At 41.9% G+C, this 19,344-nt stretch overlaps 1 protein-coding gene across 1 annotated transcript in view; it reads right to left on the reverse strand.

Moving 5' to 3' along the window:
- Window positions 1-19,344, reverse strand: part of LOC145407521 (rhodopsin, G0-coupled-like) — a 58,581-nt gene that overhangs the window by 12,557 nt on the left and 26,680 nt on the right. The window contains exons 9-10 of the mRNA XM_080278445.1: window positions 18,972-19,154; window positions 15,841-16,379 (exon numbers count right to left, since the gene is read on the reverse strand). Coding sequence (XP_080134571.1) covers window positions 15,841-16,379; window positions 18,972-19,154 — 722 coding nt within the window. The remainder of the gene's footprint in view (window positions 1-15,840; window positions 16,380-18,971; window positions 19,155-19,344) is intronic.

Genomic DNA, 19,344 nt, shown 5'->3' on the forward strand with positions numbered 1-19,344 from the left:
AAAATTGACATTGTTGCAATTAATGGTTGCAAAACAACAATGAAATGCTAATTTTTGTTGAATTCCTATTTTAATCATACTGGCAACATATCAGAGTGAATATATAGTGCAATTATCACACAACCCTAATGCTCCTCATCACAGCCCTTGTCATTCAGACGCACGGAGCATATTTCCTAAACAACTCGTGCTCACTAATAATAACAAATATAGCCAAACCTGTAAAAATGACTATCATATGGGAAATTATTTGTCATATTGATATTCTGCATTGGGAAAAAACTGTAGAATTGGAACTTTAATGCTTATACATGGAAAGGCAGAATAAATTCCACTTTTCAGATCATTCTGGCCCATAGTGCCACCCTACTACCACCACCACTGCCCTGCAACCCCACCCTACCACCACCACCATCACTGCCCTGTAACCCCACCCTACCACCACCACCACCACCACGCTAGTCTTGCCTTCCTGCTTTGTTCTGCTGTTCTTACCTTGCTGTGTCCTGGCCTGCCATCTCTGCTATGTTCTGCTGTTCTTACCTTCTTGGGTCCTGCCCTGTCATCTCTGTTAGGTTCTGTTATTACTGCCTTGTGTCCTGTCCTGCCCTATTCTTGACCTGCCATGCTGTCCTTCCTCTGTTATCTTCTTCCCTCCCTTGCTTTACCCCTTCTGTAAATTGTATAGTTTTATATATTTGTTTATTTATAATGTCCATTTCTTAGTTTCTATAATTATCAAACTACAAGCATAATTGTATCTTACTGAATATATGTTCATGCTCAGCTTTTGCATATTCATAAGTCCTGTTTCATGTGTTCTGAACGCTCATAATTTTCCAAGTCCAGTTACTTAAAAGTGGAAAAGTTGTCTAAGTTAAAAAAAAAAATTTTTGTCCATCAGCTTTGGCATATATAGTACAAAGTGATCTTGCCTTCATACATAGTACGAAGTGATCTCTCCTTCGTACTTTTCGTGTCTCTTGTAATCTTCTGATATTTTTCAAAGTCCACATGTATATCTATACATATAAGTGATGTGCAAAGAAGGTATAGAATAAAGACATGGTATTATAAGACATTGGTTTTATTTCCAGAAGATATACACAAGAGTGGTGGATGTCAAAAAAGAACCTATCTCGATAAATGGGCCAAAGAAATAAGGACTGGTAACCCCAAGGCGTGAGGGTTGCCAGTCCATATTTTCTTGGCCCATTTATCGAGATAGGTTCGGGGCCCTTCCCCCCGATACTTCCAGGAGCGTGCCCTGCTCATCACTTTGCATATGCCATGTCTCGTATTGCTCTGCCGAGCAGAGCTATACAAAGAAACATGGCAAGCAACAAAGGATGAGAAGGGCTTTGTTAACATGCACTGATTGCTAAACACACTGTGCACTATGTGTTTGCATTAATGCATGTTAAAGATCAATACTAAATATTTCATACACAAAAACCTGACACTAAGTACCAATTAAAATTAAGTGATGCATGAATGAGTCAAAATGGAGTACAGAATGAGTAGGGTCAATTAACCCCTTCAGTACGAGGACATTTTCTTCCTGTTCACACCATATGATTTTATTCAGCCTCAGGGGATGAGATACGGGGACAGGTCTTCGTATAGCAAGGGGGTACTGGAAGGGTATAGCAAGGGGGTACTGGAAGGGTATAGCAAGGATGCAGGGCAGCGATGATATGAGAAATCCTTCCTTAGCTGAATAAAACAGTGGCAGCAGCAAGAGTTAACCTTAATAAAATCATCTGGGATGTAACAACAACAAACTGAAAACATCACAGTACTGAAAGGGTTCAAAGATACTAACATGCACTAGTTGTGATGCATGTTAAATATCCTTTAATAAAATCACATTCCACTGAGCATGACAATTTTCAACGCTTCAATAACTTAGCCCTATTTTTCAGTCTTTTCCACCTGTATCATAGAACTTGAGATACAAAGCCAATGCTAGGCCTGAAAATCATTTTCATTGTATGTGACTAGCATCATGTTTTAAGAGTCTATTACACCTCTTAATTCAGGCTGGAATGGTTAAAATTTTAGCCCAAGTTAAAGTTCAGAGTAAATTCTCAGCAAACAAATACATCTTTAAAAATATAGAACTCATGGCCACATTACTATAACCAAGAATGTGAAGATGTGGGCAAACTATCTACCTCCACCCATAGCCAAGCTCCATTATCCTGTAAGGGTGTTAACTGCCTCCCTGTCCCCTGCCATTTTGCTGCCCTCTCTCTCATACCTCTCCACTCCATCCCTCCATCTTATATCCTCACAGACCCCCCACCCCCCCCAACCTCAAGCACATACTGTACACACTCATAGTCAGTCTTCTACTCTCAATTCCCTCAACTTACCCCCCCTCCTTTCATGCACCTCTCCACTCCATCTTTCCATCTCCTCAGCCCCGACCTCCACCTCACTCACATACATTCCTGGTTGGTCTCTCTCCATCCCCTCAACTTAAACACTCCTCTCTTGTATACCTCTACTCCATTCTCCATCTCATCCTTGGTCTCACCCTTCACCTCACTCATACACTCTCCTAGTTATTTCTCTCACTCCATTCCATCCCTCCATTACATCTTGTGTCTCCCAGTTTTCAATTTTGGAGCAAAACGCAACAGAATGAACTATCATTTCTGACTAGACTCATCTGGATTGTCGCCATAAGATATCTAACATTAACAGAGCATCCTTAAAAAATAAAAAAATCACTCCAGTGATAATAATGAGGCCATCATTTCTGTATTTAACAAGTAACATTTTTCGCCTTTAAGACTTTATTCCATTAAAAATACTTTAAAAAAATATATATTATGTTCTTAGGAACAGCCTCCTACAGTTTACACCACTTATTTATTTCTAGATTATATTTTAAACAGACATGAATCTTAATCAAGACGGGCTGAAGTTTCAATTTTATCACTATCTGGTGCAAGCAGCCAATTAATAAAGCACATATGAAATCAGTATGCTATTCCTGGCCTACCCAGCCATTTCATGCCCATGCCACCGATTTTTTTATCCAACATGACACACGAATGCTATGGCAGCTAATTTTTGGACAATGTTGTTCCCAAATTTTTAATTTAAACAAAATTTTATTGCAAGGAAACAAAATGGGAGAAATGTAGTTCCCCCGAGCTAAGCCCTGTATTGGACTATATAGCCCCGCTAGGGTTACAGGAGGGAGCTACCCCTCCCGGCACGGCAGCCCGGGCGAGGCTCGAACTTGCAATCCCCGGATCACAAGTCCAGCGCGCTACCACTATGCTACCGCGCCCCCCCCCATTGCAAGGTAGAAAGAACCAACTGCTAGAAAGCCCAAAATTCTATTCTCTCAAAACAAAAAAGTTAAGAGCCAAATTCAAGATCCAATTTTTTTGAGATGCCTGAACACACTGTGCTTAAAAGACTAAGTCACAGGCAATAGCAAATGAAAAGGAAGGCAGTTCCAGAGTTGACCTGTTGCATACATGAAGGACTGAGCATAACAGTTAACTCTTGCATTAGGGAGTTCGGCAGAAAAGGGACGTGAGTTTCTTGCTAGATGGGTGCTACGCACCAGTCGTAGCCGTGGAGGGATGCAGACAGACAGTTCAGAGCAACAGTGACCAATGATGTGATACAAATGAGATAAAGATGCAACAGTTATAGTCACGGGCAATGAAAAAAAGCACGCTGCATCACTATGTGCCACAATGCAAAATGTCAAGAAGTTTCAATTCATTTTTGGTCTGCAATGAGAGCATGGATTTCTTTTAGCTACAGTTTTTTGGTTAAGTGTTCAGTATCTGGACTAAGAGTTGCAAAAGTATTTTGCTCATTGACAAATCAACTGGTTAGATTTTAAAAAGCATTATTTATTTTACTACCTCCAAAAAGTTGAAAATTTTACGACTGCCTTGTCAAAATCAGGCAGTTTTTCATATTACAAAACTCTTGAAGGCGAAAAAGTCTACTCTAGATAAAGTATTAACACATTTATATAAAATAATCATTTATTGGAATAAAGAAAACATTTTATAGTCAACACATACAGTCTAAATATACAAGTAACGGATGTGGGATCATGAGGGATGCAATATACTAAAATCTACATGAGTGAAAAATTGCTCAAAAATCAGTGGGTGTGACTGAACGGACAAGAGATGCTCCCACATCCACAAACACAGACAATGCACATAAAGATGTCCTCGTTTAAAGTCACAGGTATAGCCTAAACTAACAGTATTCCCTCCATACAACTGGTAATGAAAATTTTATACCCTGACTAAACTTTATGGGAACACAATTCAACTGACAGAAAAGTGCCAAAAATAAATATGGGGGGAGGGGGTGTGCCACTGTTCCATGATCCTCAGTTATGAGGTATTAATTAGTCTCCTTGGTTACTTTCTTTAGTTTCATATTGCTTACAAAGGCTCCAACATGTTTGCATGAGTCAGCCTTGGTCACCTAATGGCAACTCTCCATGCTATTCAATCTCTGGCAGTCTCTCTATTCAGTCCCTTACCCCTGAGGTCTCTATGACTTCATCCCAGGTCTCTTTTTGGTCTGCCTCTCTCAACTCGGCCCTAAACAGTCACACATTTCAACCTCCATACCCAACTGTCATCCTCCATCCTCTCCACATGTCCAAACCATCTCCATCTACCCTTCCTCATTGGTATACCAATACATTCAAGAGAATGTATGCTGACTACATGGAGATATATGGGATTCTTGCTAACATAAGTCTAGGAACCCAGAGGCAGAGGAGCAGACAGGCTCCATAGTTAGACTCACCTCATGCATAACCAGGCCGCCCATTATCATCTAGTCAAGAATAAAATAACGAAAAACCAACTTGACTTTGAGCACAACCTTACTGACTTCTGTGCTAGTAACACATCCCTCAATTTCCTCCTTAACCTCCCTAAGGATAATGGTGGACTACAGGAGTCTCCTTGGTTAATGATTAACCCACTTTACAGGCCCTGGAGAGGGTTGCCTTCATGAGTCTCCCTGGATACTAATCATATACCTCTCTATCCTCCCAAAGGATAATGGTGGACTACAGGTGAAGGGCAAATTCAGCCTGCAGTACACCACTTTTTCATTCTCATAAGTCTGAGGACAAAGTTCAGTAAACTACCAGTACTTGGATTATAAACAAGGTCACGGTACTTAAACGAGGACTTTCTCTATATACAACTATAGTTCTTTCACTGTAACTTGGCCAATATTTATCTTTTGGCAGCTTACTTCACTTACTTCAGAAAAGAAAAACAATGGCTCTACATTCTTTCCAGAGCACTTCTTGGTGACCAGCATGACTAATTTTTATATACTGTACTGTCATAACTAAACACTAAGATTCAAAGGTAGTAATTTTAGGCCAAGTTATAGCAAAAAGAGAAATGTAGTTTTAACACATTACCATTTTTCTTGGAACCTATGGCATTTTCTTTTACACAGCTGGGTTGATCTTGCTATTCTGATACAATCTTCTCCCATCTTGTTAGAAGTCAACTCGCCTCCTGCAAATAAAAATAAATAAATAAAAATTTTGTTTTCATCTAAATAACCAACCACTCCCAAAACTTAATACTTACCTGTGGTTGCTAGGGCACAAGGTACCCAAACTGACTGGGCCACCAGGCACCTCAACCCACTGGACATCAAGCATCCAATCCCTCTAAGCCACCAGCCACCTAAACAAACTAAAGCGCAATCTCAATACACAGTAACTAACACGCACCAAATTTATCCATAACACCTGCCAACTGATGCACCTCAACACAAGACCAGGTGTGAAAATTCTATATGGTACCTTAAAAACACCTAACATTCCAAATCATATCTAGCTGAGGCACCTTGATCCACTAGACCCACCAGGCATCTACAGTAAATAATACTATAGCAAACACCCACCAAAAATATTCCAAACATCAACTAACAGAAGCACCTTAACCCACTAGACCACATGGTGTCTAAACACTCTGTAGTTAAAACAGACCCTAACATATTCCAAACACCAGCCAATTGGAGTACCGTAACACACGACCACAAGGAGTGTAAATACAGTACCTAAAAATCACCTACCATTCCTAAGCACATCTAGCTGAAGCACCATGACTCACTTGACTAAAAGGCACCTACACAATACACACCAGCTAAAACAAACACCACCACACCCAACTGCGGTTAATTTTCCTGTCAACAGCCTAACACATTAATGACATACGATTTCCACAAACTCCATGTCACATTCCCTGCCATCAGGTTGCCCTTTCTCAAACTCAGAGCACCCTCTCTTATACCTCTCCACACAATCCCTACTCATTCTCTCTCTCTTCAATCCCTCCAACTCACTCTCCTAGTCAATCTCATTTTTCAACAAATCCACAATTTCTCAACTTTTTAATTGGTAAACACTATAATCCCATCTCTGAGGAACGGGGATGGGAGTCTATCTATCTATCTATTGCCAGACACCTCAATCCCGTTCAGGGTGGCCACAAACAATTCGCCTCCACGTCACCCTGTCCCCAGCCATTTCACTGCCCTGTTCCCAACTCACACCCCCCTCTCATATACCTCTCCACCCCATCCATCCATCTCATCCTCGACCTCCCCCTCCCTCTCCCCCCCTCCACCTCACTCACATACACTCTCTTCGTCAGTCTTTCACCCTCCATCCTCTCCACATTGCCAAACCACCTCAGTGTATTCCTCCTAACGCTTCCCATTTGGCAAGTCTGAGTTAACTTTCAGCAAATACTTCTGCAATTTTAGCTTCCTAAGCTATTTAACTATAGCAGGGATATGCAACTGGCAGCCCTCAGCCCAAATCTGGCCCTTTAGTTTATCACTGGCCCTTTGACATACTCAGAAGAATGAAATTCATAAAACAAAGTTTTGCTTTTGCATTTTTATTTGTGTGCTTAATGGAAGATGTAAATGCATTCGGTGAATTTTTTGTTCCATTCTATGTATAACTGTTTAGACAGGAAAAAAAAAAAAAATGTTAATTTATGTATGGCCCATCTATCAATTTTGGTTTCATTATATGGCCCTACTCAAGGAAATGAATAGCCCTGAATAGACTTCAGTGCATTTTAACTTTCCAACACCCATTAAAGCAAATTTTGCAGCTAACTGGCAATTAGCAAAATATAGTACCATTACAAGATTTAAAGAAAACCATACAAGCTGATGTATGGTACACTCCACTAGGCCATCAATGGTTATTTCAACAGACTGGCATCTAAATTACATAGCTGTATCACATTTAAGTGTACTCACCATTTCAGTATCCAGCACAGTTGCTCCCCTAAATCACAGTTAGTGGTGGTGGTGGTGACAGTGATGGATGTCCACCACCAAGCACCATCCCAGCAAGGGTGGCCTCTGCTATCAAGCTACCCCTCCCCTCCAACTGTCCGAAGTACAAAAATGTATAGAAACTTGTTAACCCTTTCACTGCAATGACAGTACTACCTCAGCATTAGTTAAATCCTATGCTGAAGGACAACTGAAGACTATATCTAACCCATTCATCTCAAGGAGTCTATCAGTTGATATTCTTGCCATACAGCAAAGTACCTATTCCTCAAAAAGAGGATGGTAAAGTGCAGAATAGTAACTTCAGCCTGGAGTCCCCCAGATTCACTTGCAGATAAGCATGGACCCACAACTGAGTTATGGGCTCTAATAAGTTTTTATCACTCAAAAATATGAACACCAAAATTTGCATAGTAGCCAATGCATCTATTCCTACATAGTATAATGCTACTTCCCTATTCAAGTTATGCTAATGCAAACAGTAAGTTATGTGAACTATCTAATGAATTTCTCCATCACTATCTCTTCCACCAGATGATGGAATGAGGCAGGGTGCTGAAAGCAAAAATAAAAACATTAAAAGGAGTAGTTATACCTAGATCATCTCAACCTCTTTTTTTCCACCTATGGATGGGATGAGACAAGGTTCAGTAAACTGGGGAGAATTAGCCAACAATTCCTTCATTTGTTTGTTTATAAAGGCTCCAAGATGCTTGCATACATCAGCCTAGGTCACCTAATGGCAGCTCTCCATGTTGCTTCATCTCTAGCAGCTTCTCTATTCAGCCTCTTATCCCTGACGTCACACTACGACTTCATTCCAGGTCTTTTTCAATCTGCCTCTCAACTCTACCCTCAACATTCACACCTCTCACCCTTCACTGCTATCCCCCATTCTCTTCACATGCACAGAGAAGAGGACCACATTAAATTTCTATGACTGCACTTACAGATATACCGGCACTTATTTTACCTCTGGTTAGGCCTCCAAGTTTCAGTCAACTATTCTCTAATATTTCTTGAAGAATCTATTGTATATTGTTACCTTTAACATCAATATCTACTGTATATGAATTATGAGTAACAATTATACTAAAAGAAGTGCTATGGCAAAGGCCTATAAGCAAGGCAAACATTTTGGCATTAAGCTACATTAACCTACAAAAGTACCAAAATCTATACCCAGCTATGGATAAAAGAGCTACCTCCATCTCATTTCAATTTCTTAACTATGAGAAAAATTTTAATTGAAAATTTTAATTGTTTAGCTATACTCTAGTCTGTTCTAAACCTGATGGAACTGCTCCACTCAACTTTAGTACTTAAGTGAATAGGCTACACAATTTTAATAACTTTAGTTAAGTAGGAATGAGTCCTTGGTTACCATAAGTTTGTTTCAACTGGACAGAACTAACACTCCGACATCAACACTGTGCCTGCTTGAAATAGTTATCTAGCTATCTAGTCTATCTATTGCCAGACACCTTAATCCTGTAGGTGGCGGCCACAAACAAATGCGTCCATTTGGCTGCACTCCCTCCAACTCTCATCCCCCCTCTCAGGTCTCTCCACTCCATCCCTCCAATTCACACATCCCCTCTTCTCTCTCTCCACACACCAACTCTCTAACTCACACACCCCTCTCTCATATATATCTACACTCCATCCCTCCAATTCCCACATTCCCTCTTCTAACCCTCTACACTCCACACACCCCTCTCCATTCTCTCTCTCTCCATTCCACCCCACCATCTCATCCTTGGTTATAATTTAGGAATGATTGTCCTCAGTCAATTCAACCTTCCATAATTATCTGACTACACTTTAACAACTGAAAAGGCTTAGGGAAGTATCAGGTTAAAACAAATGCACTACAGTAGTGTACTTATCACAACAGACTCCTGCAACTCTCCACCAAGTAGTCGAGGCCCCTCCACTAGAGTTCTTCAGGGAGTCTCATCGCTTGAACCAGAATCAGGCTGCCCTCTCTATGGAACCAGGCTATCAATTCTTCGTTCACATCCACACGAACCCAGGGACATCACAGGAACACCACTGCAATGTTGTAGAAAAATAGTACAAATTACTTCCATTGAACAGACAATTATATTGCAAGTAACACTACTACTACCTTATACTTTACCCAACACTGTCTTATGCTGCCCATTTCATACATAAATCAGTGCCAAACCAAGACAATGCTACAACTAGTTACTTGCAGTGAACTTTGAGATGGGCATCATATTTCAGTGTTTACTGTTAAAAATCAAAATTCAAGATACTAAGAATTTTTAAACCAAAAAGATCATAGCACCCTATTTTAATACTTTTGTTACAGCTAAATTTTAAAGATGACCTGTCATAAAGGCCAAATTAAAATAAAGGGAGTATTGTATTATATTTACTGTTTATGCCAGTACGCCCATATTCAAGACAGAATTTTAGGCCAAGTTCAAGAAAAGAGTACGGCTGCTTGGTTTGAGAGTTAAGCCTAAATTTGACCTTTTGAAGCTTATTTCGCATAGATCAATGGCAGAAAGACAATATGACGAATCTACATCCTATCCATAGCACTTCATGACTATCATCATATTCTAGAATTACTCTTGTTACAGCTCAGCAATAAGGGTGGAGAAAATTTTTGGCCAGGTTAGAGTAATGCAGGTATTATGCTATTTTCACTGCTTCATCGTGGTCAATGGCTTGGTAAACATTTCTGGCCCTTGACTGCAGAATTCCAGGGGCTTGTATGGTGAAAGAATAGGAGTATGGCTAATTGAACTGGGCAAACTTTGGTTAGTATCTCATTCTATCAGGTTTTGTTCTGACTTCTGGACCCTACCCTGGGGTGAGGAAGATGTGGATGATGCCACTAACACATTAGCTACATATTCTTGCTCCTATGGATGAATTTCTGACAACGGATCATTCCCACAACTCAAATACCAACATGTGATTACATGGACTTTGACTTGCCTTAGCTAGGAATTAGGAATGAGTCCATGGTTACTACATACCTACTGGTTTTACTAAAGCCACCTATAACTGCCATCTCTCCATCATAAATGCAATTGTAATAATAGACAAAAACCAGAATATGAGGCTAGCCATGAAAAAGTGCTATGGGGTTAACGTACAGCCATACCATTGCAAGGAATTTTACGAGCCTTGGTTAAACGTTTCTCCCTGGTTGCTTGTCAAAATCACCATCCCAATTTGACCACTTGGCAATCAACTAAAAGTTGGAGTTGCTTCCCTAACCCTTGTGGCAAGCTGCACATGGCCACACACTATCTGATTTGACAGTACTGCCACCAGCCCTATATATCACTCAAGGTGAAAAGCCTCTCAAGCTATATAAAGCTATATATAAAGTAGCATGCACCAAAAAAAAAAAAAAAAAAAAAAAAAAAAAAAATCAGACAAAAGGTTACATGTACTCACCATATCAGTATCCAGTTAACGCCCCCTCCAACGAAAGTGTAGAACAGCAAACTAAAGGTTGTGCTTGTGCTAGTAGTGATTATGGTACGGTACTTCCAGCTGCTGTGGTGGTGGTAGCACTTTAGTTAAATATCTTGATCCCAGAAAGGGTGCCCACATGTTACTTTGCCTCCATATGGAAATTTATCTTCCATTCTGTCCTCTCCCGCCAAACTCACACCTCTGAAAAAGAAAATTCTTATAAGGCATTGCACTGAAAAAGTCCATGAAAAACATCAACCATATCATTTAACATACAGAAAAAAAACATAATTCCACATCCAGGACCTGAGCCACTCCACCCCCAAAGCCACACACAGATCCTATTCCAAACTCCACACACAGCTGTGTTATCTTTCAGTTATTTCAATTATCTGAATAAGCTCTAAAAATGCTCAGGAGTGTTTACAGTACAAACTAATGACAATATCATGATCAAAAAAGCAATAACGAGGAAAACTGAAAATTAGCTTACCAGAAACACACACACCCTCCCCCTGCCCCAGCTCATGCAAGTCTGACCAAACCCAGAAAGCCGGCAAGTTCCTCCTCCCCCCCCAGCTCCCTCCACTAGTTCCCTCCCCCTCCACTAACTTGGCTGTTTCTGTCACCTCCCTCCCTTCACACCCCTTCTCCCTCCTCCCTTCCTCTCTCGTTTCTTTCATTTTCTCCATTTCCTTTCCCCTCCTTGTCCTTCCACTTATTGTCTTCCTTCTTCCCTCCACCCCTTCTACTCCTAGAAAAGCAGACTTCCTCCATTCCCCTCCCTTCCCCCACCTCTTCACCCGCTACTTCCTCCCCCCTTCTCGTTCCCCCTACTTTCTCCCTCCCCTCTCGTTTTTCCATTCGCTTTATATGATGATGATGATGATGATACACTAATATTAATAATTCTGCAATCTCAACCAAGATTACCACTACCATAGTTACCACCACCATCACCATCACCAATTACCACCACCACCACCAACTACCTCACATTACCATGACCAACACCACCATTACCGCGACCAAAACCACCAACTACCACCACTACCACCACCACCAACGACCACCATCACAGTTACCACCACCAACTACCACCATTGTCACCATCATCATCTACCACTAAACCATCTACTACCATCATTACCTGTACCACCTACCATCATTACCTGTACCACCTACCATCATTACCTCTACCACTACCATCATTACACCTACCATCTACCAGCATTATTCCAACCAGCTTCCAACATTATCATGCAGCACCATACTAGGAGTTTCATGTTTCTGGAATGCTGGGTGAGGTTGCTTTTCAGCCAAACAGTTTACACACACACACACACACACACACACACACATTCTCTCTCTCTCAAGCCACTTCACTCCTGAATGGATTGGTAAAAGCCTATGTTTGCACTGTATGGCTGTGTTCACCCATGCCAGTCATAATGCTAGCCTTCCTGCCACTCGCTCTGATTGCGTCATCTATCTAGCTATCTATCTATTGCCTGACGTCTTAATCCCACGCCTTAATCCCGTAAGGGGCAGCCACAAACAAATCGCCTCCATGCCACCCTGTCCCCCGCCATTTCACTGCCCTGCTCTCAGCTCACACCTCGCTCTCTCATATACCTCTCCACTCCATCCCTCCGTCTCATCCTTGGCCTCCCCTTGCCTCTCCCTCCCTCCAACTCACTCACATCCACTCTCCTCGTTAGTCTCTCATTCTCCATCCTCTCCACATGGCCAAACCACTTTAATGTGTTTCTCCTAACCCTTCCTATCATATCCACATCCACACCACAACATTCCTTCACTTCCTCATTTGTCAGTCCGTCTCTCCATGTGACTCCACATGCTCCTCTCAAATAACTCATTTCCACAGCTCTCACTATTACTTACGTCCCTCCAACAGGTCCAAGCTGGTTGCGGTAATGGTGGTAGTGATCGCGTCGGGTGCTGTCAAAATAAAGTGGAACCTAAGCCCAGTCCGATAAAGCCAGTATTCCAGTAAATCCAATGGTCCCCCCTCCTGAAGTGGGATTTCAAGCACATAATGAAAAACAAACGAATAAAATAGCATATTCTAGCACTAAAAATGAAAGCTATACTCATTTTACAATAACTCACTCATAATTTCACATCCATGTCCTCCCCAACCTCACACAAACTGGTGGGAAAAACCGCCGCCAATATTGGTATCTGCGTTGAATGTGGGAAAGACCTGCCAGTATATGGAAAAAGGTGTCCAGCAGGACCAGAGTTCTCTGGTAGGCTTGTGTGGTATTCCCATTTAACAGATGGTATTCGATATTAATTCCTGTCTCCGTTAGTTGGTTGTAATATCGAAAATAACAGCGGTGACTGGCGTTCCATTAGCGATGAGTTTATTTTGATGACTCTGCAGTATCTCGCTGGCTAGCCACCTCCCCCAAATAACTTTGCTACAAAGAGGGACTGTGGTGATCACGATAGCCTAAGAAGGTTAAAAGGGCTTTCATCCGCTATCATGTTAGTGTACGGTGAATGCAGCCCGGATTCCACGCGCGGATATGATTGTTCAGCTGATTTAGTTACTTTCGTCAGGGAAATCGTTGGTATATCGTCCAGCAACAAAACTTTATGACTGAGAGTATAAGCCTTACCTAAGGGATTCCCACGCCGTTCATGAGGGTTCAGATTGCTGTGTAAAGGGCTCACCTACAGGGTACTCTTCACTCTTTCGGGAAGATCCTCGCAATTCAGCAACTAACCTTTACCATAACCTAAACCGCACGTACACTCAATTCGCAGGTTCATGCACATAGCTGAGATCAAGCTTGAGTTTTCCGAATAATGTCAATCGGAGCAACATCTAGATACTAACCTTGTCACACAAAAAGTCGGTAACCCGCAGGACCGGCAAAGTGGAGGAAACTGTGGCACATCCTCCTCTGTAGTCTTTTTCTTCTTCCCTGCAGTTTACCTCCAAAGTACACACACATACATCGATAACCTGGGACAACTGTAGTTGATTGCAAAAGAGGGGAATGGAAGAAATAAATGCGTGATTTTTATTATACAAATACATTCCACAGTACAAAAAAAAAAAAAAAAAAAATGAAAACAAATCATCTATACTCTGTTGAAATGTTCAGTACACATGTAGAGGGTGCGAATGATTGAATATTTTGTCTTCAGTAACTATGAAAAAAAAAAAAATCTTACAACTGTTACATAAATTAGTGCTCCGTACATATCCACACCTGTGAATAAGCTTACTTTTTATTCATTTTGAGTGCCTATTAGCTTTTTTTTCGCCGGTTTGTATTCATCTCTCAGAACTGGGTCAATCTCAACTATGATACCAAGTTGTGGTTGCGCGAAATTCGGTGAGCCATTGTTGTGTGGCTGTAATGAGTCTCTGTGGTTACTAGTCCGATTAAACCTCCACTCTGACAACACCTGGCAATCAACTGACCTGAAATGATTTGCGATCTCTAGGTGAAAACAAACCGACTATACCCGAGTTACTCCTTGTAAATTATGAATAAATAAATATATAAATAAATAAATATCTAAAGTTTGTATTAATATTTTTGGGAGGGGTCATTACAAAATACGGAAAGATTAAGTACGAAAGTGGAAGAGTTATCAACAGCATGTCCAGTGAAATGGGCCACAATCATTCATATATCGCTCAGTGAAATAGGCCACACATTCGCTCGCACAATACTGATCATTAGAGGTTTTCTAGTGAGGTATTTCTCTACCGATTCGCTTCACACATATCTACCACCCTCAGTCCCCCACTTCAGATATAGGATGTGCGTGTAGTTCGCTTCTCTGCAATGTATTTATCAGACTTAGGAACGAATTTAATGCCCTTATTTCCACTGATGATAGTCTACATCCACGATTTTATAAACAACGTGTCTTTCGGTCTTTACTGGTCTTGAGTTGTTCGATTTTTCTGTAATGCCAAACTTTAGGAAGAGGCTCTAATTCCCTTTCTGTAATTCAAACCTTTTAATAACAGCTTAAACCCTGGTAGAGATATCAGCCAAAACTCTCAAAACACGCCTACTCTTCACTGGATTATTGATTGTCTTCACGGTTCAATTTCTCTGCAGTGTCTATACCAAACCTTAGGATAATATTTATTTCCTTTACTGCACTTGTCTATCTATCGCCAGGCGCCTAAATATCGGAAGTGGTACCTTCAGACCAACCCCTTCCATGTTACCCTGTCCTCCGTCATCACGCTGCCCTCTGTCCATCTTACATATTCTCATCTCATCTACCTCTGCATCACATACCTCCATCTCATCCAGTCTCCCCCTCCTCTTCTCCACCTCCACCTTCCTCACACTCTCTTCATCTCATCCAGTCTCCCCCTTCCTTTCTAAACCTTCCACCTCACTCACACTCTCCTCATCTCATCCAGTCTCCCCCTCCTCTTCTCCACCTCCACCTTCCTCACACTCTCCTCATCTCATCCTGTCTCCCCCTTTCCTAATTCACCTTCACCTTCCTCACGCTCTCATCTCATCCTGTCTCCCCCTTCCCTTCTCCATCTTCATCTTCCCTCACGCTCTCCTCATCTCATCCTGTCTCTCCTTTCCCTTTCCAACCTTCCACCTCACTCACACCATCCTCATCTCATCCTGTCTCTCCCTTCCCTTCCCCACTTCCCACCTCACCCACACTCTGCTAATCAGTTTCATTCTCCATTCTCTCCACAAGGCCAAACCATTTCAAATGCTCTCTAACTTACAACTATACTGTACTTACAACCTAAACTCTGGTGTTCGTCTCTCTCAGGTACATCTCCAGCCCATCCCCCCCTCTCATCCTCGGTCTCCCCATCCATCCCTCCTCACTCACATAAGCTCTCTGAATCAGTCTCACATTTTCCACTATCTCCACAAGGCCAAATCATCTCATTGTACTTCTGATGCTTTCTAATTTACCTCTAAACTAAACTCTAGTGTTCATATATGCGTCCCTTGCTGGTTTTATACCCTGGGACGATCTGACCATCCTAATCTCCGGGAAACCATATAGTGAACGTGATCTTAGCGTTTTCCCTCCACTTTCTACCTCACTAGTTTGACTCCCGGCGGAAGAGTTGACGATTTGCGACGATTCTTCTGCTGATAATGTAAAGGACACTGATCTCCTACATGTATACTGAAGAGGCTTTATACTGTGAGATAAGTTGGCGATGCGGCATTTGGGATGATAGTGAACCAAAATGTCCTGGTCGGTTAGACAACGAGACACTGTTCTCGGTGGCTCCTGGCGTCTCTTGCTGTCCCTACGCTGTGACTTCATCGACTCCAGGCGCTGAAGGCTCGAAGTTGACATCCTCAGACATCCACTGGTGATCTTAGAGGCCGTGGATAGGGTGATGGGGTTGGATGGGAGGTAGGAGAAGGCGTCGTGATTGGTGAGGATGGACACGGGGGTGGATGGGGTGTCCAGGTTTCCAGACGTGAAGCAGGTTGTGGAGTTGGAGTCTTTGCGGACGATGAAGGAGTTTTCGCGTGGACGGTCTCTCCACTTCCTCACGCTACCTGGAAGAAGTAATAATAATAATAATAATAATAATAATAATAATAATAATAATAATAGTAGTAGTAGTAGTAGTAGTAGTAGTAGTAGTAGTGATAATTCCAACCTCTCTGCCCACCTAAAGACGGGGTTGGTCCAGAAACAATAAAGATGGAGGGAGAAAATAAGCAACAGGATGCTCAGGGACGTGTGTCACCTTCACACATGTACTCATCATTCAAGTCCCTAGAATTCCTAATCCCACCTCACACACACACACACACACACACACACACACACACACACACACACACACACACACACACACTTCATACCTATCAGACGGTCAATATACGTGTCCAGCGAAAAATAAAATGAGGAGGGAGAAGGGGTGCCAATCTTGTCATGCGCTCCTTCCATAATTCGTCCAACCAGCTTGATCCCTTTTCAGTTTCTTAAATTCACCGATCTCCATACCTCGCATACTCAAGATTCCTTATGTCTATTCGCCTTCTTGACTTACCACGCCTCTTTCCATCTTCATACTCGCTCACATATACCCTTTTCACCAACCAATTTAGATCCATTCTCGCCTTATGACCACACACTTTCCACTTTTTGTCGACAGTCTTCCTTACTACACATCTCTCACGAATCACATTTCTTATCCTATCCACTCTTCACATTCCACACTTCTCCTATCCACTCTCCACACTCCACACTTCTCCTATCTACTCTCCACACTTATCCTAGCCACTCTCCACAGTCCACACTTATCCCATCCATTCTCCGCACTTCACACTTATCCTGTCCATTCTCCACACTTATCCTATCCACTTTCTGCACACTACACTAATCCTGTCCACTCTCCACACTTATCCTATCCACTTTCCACACTCCACACTTATCGTATCCACTCTCCACATTTATGCTTTCCACTCCACTCACTCCACACTTATCCTATCCACTCTCTGCACTCCACACCTTTCCTATACACACACACACACACACACACACACACACACACACACACATTCCTCACAAACCCCATCTCCACTCCTGACTCTTCATTTTCACGCCATACCAAAAGTCTCACAAAGTCTCTCTCACATTGGCCGGTAACACCTCTTCCTTACCGATTTATTCCTACTTCCGCCTCGTTACTATATTTCTGTGTATTATTAATGCTGATATTAAAAATGATATAAGAGGCATAGGATGTTAATGAGTAGTTTGGAAAATAAATCGCTAAGGAAAAGGTGCTTAGGGAGCCTCTTAGCTGGCAAGTACACGGGCAATAATTTCAGTGAGTACAAGATACGGAAGCTCCCTAACACCTCATCCTTACCGATTTATTTTGGGCTGGTAAATATAGTTTTGTACGTTATTTATAGTGTTGTGATATTCGAAGGACTTAACACAGAGGTGGATGGCAAGGTTTAATAAGCAAAATAAATCGCTTAGGAAGTGTTGTTAGGGAGCTTCCTTAACCGACGAGAATTAGTCTTAGTATTTGTCTATTTATCTATCTATTGCCAGACGCCTCAGTCACGTAAGGGGTGGCCACAAACAAATCGCCTCCATTTCGCCCATCCTCCACCATTTCACTGCCCTTCCCCAGCTCACACCCCCCTCTCTCATATACTTCCCCACTCCATCCCTCCATCTCATCCTCGGCCTCCTCCTCCCCCTCCCTCGGGCCTTAGTAGCTAAAACAAAATCCTATAAGGTTCCGGTACAGAATTCGTCCACAAATACATAATCCTACAAGGCTAGGATACAAAATTACGTTTGTTAGTAGGTTAGAAATACAAAAGCCACAGGGTCAGGGTACATCACCGCTAAAAAAATACATAATCCTACATATATGGGTACAAAATCATCTCAGCTACAGCAGTTACAAAATCCTACAGGGTTAAGTTACAGAATCTTCAGAAATACATAATCCTACATGGTTAGGGTATAGAATCTTAAACTGCAGAATCTCTATTGGTTAGGCTACAAGATCGTCTACAAATACACAATCCTCAATGTTTAAGTGTCAACATACCGGATCTTATTTTCTGTGTGTCCGATTCTGGGCAGGTAAATTCAGAACACGTAGACGGCCACGAAAAATCCCATGAGAGGAAGTTGCAAATTAAAGAGAAAAAAATAGCTGTGTGGATAGGACACAAAATTTGAACTGGGTGAGGTACACATGCAAAATAAATCCTGGGTGGGTAGGGTACAAGATGTCAGTAAGGTACACATGTAAACAAAGCCTGTGTGGGTAGGGTACAAGATCCTATGCCAGTAAGGTACACATGTAAACAAAGCCTGTGTGGGTAGGGTACAAGATCCTATGTGAGTAAGGTACAAATCAAAACATAGCCTGTGTGGGTTGGGTACAAGATCCTACGTGAGTAAGGTACAAATCAAAACAAAACCTGTGTAGGTAGGAAAAATATCCTAAGTAGGTTAGGTACAGATCAAAATAAAAGCCTGCAGGTGTAGCAAATCCTCTATAGAACTCACAATCCTGCATGGGAATAGGTGAAAAAAACATCCAGGAGTATTAAAAAACCCTAGAAGGAATGAAAAACCGACCATAAAATCAAAAATACATCACCTACTTCTTGTCGAGCTGACGTAGGAGGGTTGCCAAGTGGTGGAGGCGGGGTGGTGATGGGAAGCGACCCCTGCCCTTCGACCTAGCCACCTCAGGTCTGACCGAAACCCCTCACTCATGAAATAGTAGATGAAGGGGTTGTAGGCGGTGGCTGACTTGCAGATTAATGAGGCCCCTACACGCAGTTCTGGGGGTAAAAAAAAAAAATGACAGCTGTATAAAATAATGAAAAAGGAAGGAAATTTTTACACAGCTGAGTGAAATGGGTTAATTTTTTTAACGTTTCTGGGAAAGTGTGTGTTTCCCTCGGCTTACTATAGATTTAATGGGTTTTGAGAGAGAGAGAGAGAGAGAGAGAGAGTGTGTGTGTGTGTAGA

This window comes from Coenobita brevimanus, chromosome 73 (assembly GCF_032717465.1).
Source record: "Coenobita brevimanus isolate Jiangsu-jjx chromosome 73, ASM3271746v2, whole genome shotgun sequence".
NCBI classification, from domain to species: Eukaryota; Metazoa; Arthropoda; class Malacostraca; order Decapoda; family Coenobitidae; genus Coenobita; species Coenobita brevimanus.